General features: G+C 46.4%; 1 protein-coding gene across 1 annotated transcript in view; it reads right to left on the bottom strand.

The window, feature by feature from the left end:
• Positions 1–1,257: 1,257 nt before the first annotated feature.
• The window catches only part of nes (nestin), an 8,607-nt gene continuing 4,864 nt past the window's right edge, over positions 1,258–5,000 (bottom strand). The window contains exon 4 of the mRNA XM_056602969.1: positions 1,258–5,000. This exon is cut by the window's right edge and continues 39 nt beyond it. Within this exon, the coding sequence (XP_056458944.1) occupies positions 2,251–5,000 (2,750 nt within the window). The 3' untranslated portion in view covers positions 1,258–2,250.

The raw sequence follows: 5,000 nt of genomic DNA, 5'->3' as shown, positions 1-5,000 counted from the left end.
TAAATATCAACCCGCCTTCAAACATACTCCTTTTTGTATTAATTTGTTTTTTCTGTTTTATTATCAGTACAAGATGATTGCTCAATCATCTTCCATCTTCCCTGAACAGTAGACTGGACAGGCAGTCTATTGGGAGCCCTGATGTCTGCCCAGTCATGCTGCTTCCCTCTGTCCCCGTGGATACAGCCATCCCCTCATGGATGTATCTGCATACACAGTGCCGCCCGTTTCAATTTGACAAAGCTGCATTTCAAACAGCCACAAGTGGCAGCGGATGCGAATATTTTTGGATTTCCCAGATCTCCTGGTCATCAAAGAGGACTATTAGTGGATCATGATGCTGCTGAGGCTATTGTGCAATGCTTAAAAAAACTGCTACCAGATTTGGCCTTTAGGAAATTTGTGCCATGGCCAGGAGGAGGAGTGTAGGGGCTTGCATGGTTCGGTTCCCGGGGGGGAGAGGTTCTGGGCAGCCATCGGTGTCTGAAATAGCCCCCATTGTCCAGTGAGCTGGCGAAATGAATGACCCAACGGGAGGGGGGAGGCGAGGCCATCCATTGTTCTGGTTGTTTGGTTCTCCCCCCCTACACACCCCTACCCTCTCATGTCCTCCTCACCTCCTCTCCTGGCTTGTGTGGAGTCCTATGTGTTGGAGGAGGACGGCAATGTGGAGGCCTCTGCTCCGGCTTTTGTTGCCCCGCCCGGGGCCTCACTGGACTGAGAGGCTGCCAAATGTTTATGGCCCTTTCCCATGAACATACACACACACACGCACGCACATACACTGTTGTGTGATCTTCTCAAAAACAACCCCTGAGGAAGCAGATAAGGGTGTAGCTTATAGGAGTCGACTGATTTCCTTACCCTGAACGGTGGTGAACAAAGTAGGCTCTGACATGTTAAGAAATCCTAAAGTGAAGGTTATGTTGAATGTGTTGTATTTGCTAGCTTATCTTATTTAGCTGGCACATCAACTAGCATTTCTTCTTGTCAGTTGTAACTTTATAATGTTACTGTACACTGTATGTTTCCCACAAAATAAGATTCTACTTGTGGTACTTGAGGCGGGAAGGGAGATAAATATTATATACATTTTTTGTCTAGCATGTATTCCTGCAGAGGAGACGATCGGGCAGCAGCAATCCTCTCTTGAGCCATCGTATGTTCAACATTTCTACAAAGTAGGCAAATTACAAAATACCCGGCCATAACCCTAGAGTATTTAATTAATCACTCGTAATGTAATGGACCGTTACCTTGTATAAAAGTATGGATTTCTCTGGGTTTGTACATTGTTGAAACATTTAGGATAATCTTATGCAACTCAACAAAATTTATAAAATAGGTCACGTTTTTTTTATATATTCTAATGTGGAAATATGAAGCATTTAATTGCAACCAAACGCCTTTATTAAATGTAATTTGTAGCTAAACTACCTCTTACCTGCTCCAAGTGCCTCATGGCACATAGATCTATAGCGACATTAGTGCTGCAAATATTCCTAGCGATTGTTTATGCAACAAATAGGACAGAAATATGCTGTATAATAACAAAGAAGTGCACAGTACCAGTCAAAGTCATAGAATGTTTCTTGAATCTACAGTTTATTCAAACAAATAAGTACCAAGGCAATGCCACACTTTATTAAGTATCTGCGTAGCTTAAGCAATAGAATGACATCAATTCCTCAAACATTAAAATGTAAAGCTATTGGGCTAAGCATTGCCCACAAGTCTGTTTAAAATAAACGAAACCTACTCCTTCGATACACCTTGAGACATGCACACAGGGCGGATGGTTGATTATAATGGAGTGTAATGGGCTGATTCCCTGCTAGAAATTCTAGCCTAGTCTTATTTCCTCAGAGACAGCGGATCCTTGACACCACGCCTCTGAGCTTTTGAATTTCCAGCCCTCATCTCAATCAGATTAGGCTGCGATCAATAAGACAAATGCTCAAAGGTAACCCTTTGTTCTGTCAATAGGTCATTCACCCTTGGTAGCAATGAACAGGTTTCTTTGATTCAGCCCACAACAAAGACAGAACGATATACCTTGTTATTTTAGCAAGAGAAATGGTTGTTTTAACAGGAAATTAAATAACAGCATTATTACAGTTAAACAGCCAGAGCGATGGCAAACTTTAGCTGGACAGTAGCACCTAGCAGCAATATGTTTTCACACACTTCAATAGCACTGAATATGACTTGATCAACTGTTTCTTTATTGCTAAAGGAACCACTGAATACCTACTCCTCCCCAGAGGACAAGGAATGGCCCTCTTCTTCAGAGTCCTCTGAATGAGTCAGGCCCTCCTCAGCGGCATCCTTGCATTCATACAGCTTCCTCTCTGAGGACCTCTGCTCAAACTCTCCCTTGGTAACCTGGCTTGTAGCCATGCCCCCCTCCATCCTTGAGATCCCCATCGCTACATGCTGTTCGTCTAAACTACCCAAAACTAGGTTGTCACCTTGGCTGTGGTTCGGACTAACTTCCCCAGTGGCTTCTTGAAAGGAAGATTTTTGTTGATAATTGGCACCCGTCAACACAGAAGAACCCCAGAAATCTGCATCTACATCTGAGCTGGAGAAACTGTGAAGGTCTTTTTCGATTTTATAATTTGTCATTATAGATTCTGTTGAGCTCTTTACCTGAAGAATATCCCTTTCGTCTTGCATGGCTTCAGGGAAATCCAAATTGCTTTCAGTTGTGGCTTCCACATTCTCACACCTTTCACCTGCTGCAAACTGACCAGTAGCCTCAGCAGGGTTCCCTATACCTTCCCATTTCACTATCTGTGCAGCTACTGAACAAACCTCTTGGTCTGTATCAACATCCACAGAATGCTTTGGAGGAGCTTCAGATTCCTCCACAGTTTCAGCCTTGTGTAGCTCATGATAGACCGTTGCCTCTACCAAGGCATCTTGAAGGTCTGAAGTTCCCTGCTCTGTGGAAATGGGTGGTCGGTATGGGCTATCATTGGGGGACTCATCTCCTGAGCCGTTTGATAGCTCCATAACGCAGTCATCGATGATCTCCTGGCCATCAAACCCCCCATTGAAGTCAATTGCAACAGATTCATCGTCTGTTACAATGGGCGCATTACTATCGTTGTTTTCTGTGATCAGAGTATTCCTGGCTTCCTCATCCTCATCCTGAATGTATTGGGTGTCATCAAGGAACAGCTGCTCATTGGGCCTATCGTTTGTGGCGCTGGTTGAAATAAGTTCCTGGTGCGCCTTCATGCTATGCTCTACACGGATAAACATTTCCTCTCCGATTGTCTCGCCGACCCCTTGTGGTTTGGCTTCCTGGATGGACGTTGCTATCTCACTCTTGCTAGCCTGATGCTGTGCAAAGTGTGCAGTATATGTGGATGTGGACAAGCCCTCCAACTCTAGCTCCACTAGTCTGTCCACATCCTCTAAATCTTCACTGTAATCCATATTCACATTCGAGTATTTCTTGGGTATCACCCGCTGGGTGAGGTCTTCTGTCTCCTCATCTGAATGCTCTCGGTCGTCTTTCATAATCATTTGAACTTGTTCCTTTTCCTCTTCACAATCTGTTCTCAATGTGGCATGCCCCTTTGTAACGACATCCTGGTCGTCACCGTGAGCATAGCTCATGTCGTAGCCCACTTTCTCTGCGTCCTCGTCCGTCTCTTCGCACAGATCGTCCATGGTTCCAAATCTCTTTGACTTGCCGTCACTCCAGGTTCCACTTCCTGTTCCTCCAGCCTCCATCTTGTCTTCCCCATCGCTCGATTCCAGATCATCACAGTGTGAGGCCTGGTTGTTTCCGTCAGCCTCATCGCTCTTGTACTGGATCAGGGGTCGGGTGTCGGCCAACGTATTGTCCTGTGCGTAACTGTCACTCTCAACCTCCGTCCTCCATGATACAGACACATTCTGAGAGTCCTCATCCTCTTCGTCCTCTTCCTCATTGTTTTCATTTTCTTGCCCTTGCTCCAAAAGTGGGATCTGGTCCTGATTGGTGTCGCTGAATTGTGTCCCAGTGGGTGTAGCAATCAAGCTTGAATGAACATCTTCTTCCGTAAAGGCAACTACATTCACTTTTGCCACTTCTTGCTGCCCTGGCTCCCTTGCTGACATATCTTCCGGTTCTGCATGTCGGGTGTCCATTTCCAAGCTCTGTTCTTTCTTCAGCTCCGCCTTTCTCTCTATGACACTATCCCAGGTGTCCATTTCTTCTCCGTCAGGGTACAGCTTATCTTCGCTCTCGCTTTGAACCTCGCGGAGCAGCGAGCCATCTGCATGGATGCCTGCGGCATTCTCCTCTGGGTTGAAGACCACCTGGTCGAAGATACTTGCCTCAGGCTCTCCCTCGGAAGCTAGGTCGCTTGTGTTGGATCCCACTCTTGGCTCGTACACTGCTTCGGCCTCAGAGTCTGAGGTATCCCCTAATGCCTGCCCTGGCTCCACCCAAGCATCAAAAGGAGTGGGCTGTGAATAATTTTCCCTATTCTTGTCCAAGAAAGGTGCTGATCTCTCTTCTGTGTCAACACGATATATGGCTGTTTCTTTTATGGGAATTTGCCGATGTTTTTCCTCAGCATTGAAAGCAGGTTTAAAAGTGTTCAATCCGGACTCCACCTTACAGCTGATCATGACGGGACTCTCCATAGTTGGTTGATGAACCAAAGATTCCTCAAGGGCCTCCTGCTCATTGGGAGGAGACAGGGGCTCGGCGTAGGTCACCTCCTCGTGCACCTCCTGGTGCCTGAAGTGCTCCTCTGTGCCGTTCCGCTGTATCTTTGGATACGAGGTCACACTTGTGACACACTTCTCTGGGTTCCTGTCGTCGACCAGACCCCCGGCCGAGGATGTTGTGTTGTGTTGTTTTGGGGGGGTTCTGTCCAACACGGAGGATCTAGGCAGCCCGCAGGAGGTTTTAGTGGAAACAGGGGATCTTGATTTATCGTACGCTCCATTGAAAGATGAGCGTTGACTGGCATAGTGCCTGGGTGCAGACACCT

The sequence above is a fragment of the Gadus chalcogrammus genome, chromosome 11 (genome assembly GCF_026213295.1).
Source record: "Gadus chalcogrammus isolate NIFS_2021 chromosome 11, NIFS_Gcha_1.0, whole genome shotgun sequence".
Classification (NCBI taxonomy): Eukaryota; Metazoa; Chordata; class Actinopteri; order Gadiformes; family Gadidae; genus Gadus; species Gadus chalcogrammus.
The sequence above is the reverse complement of the archived record's forward strand: the minus strand, read 5'-3'. Positions and strand labels throughout refer to the sequence as shown.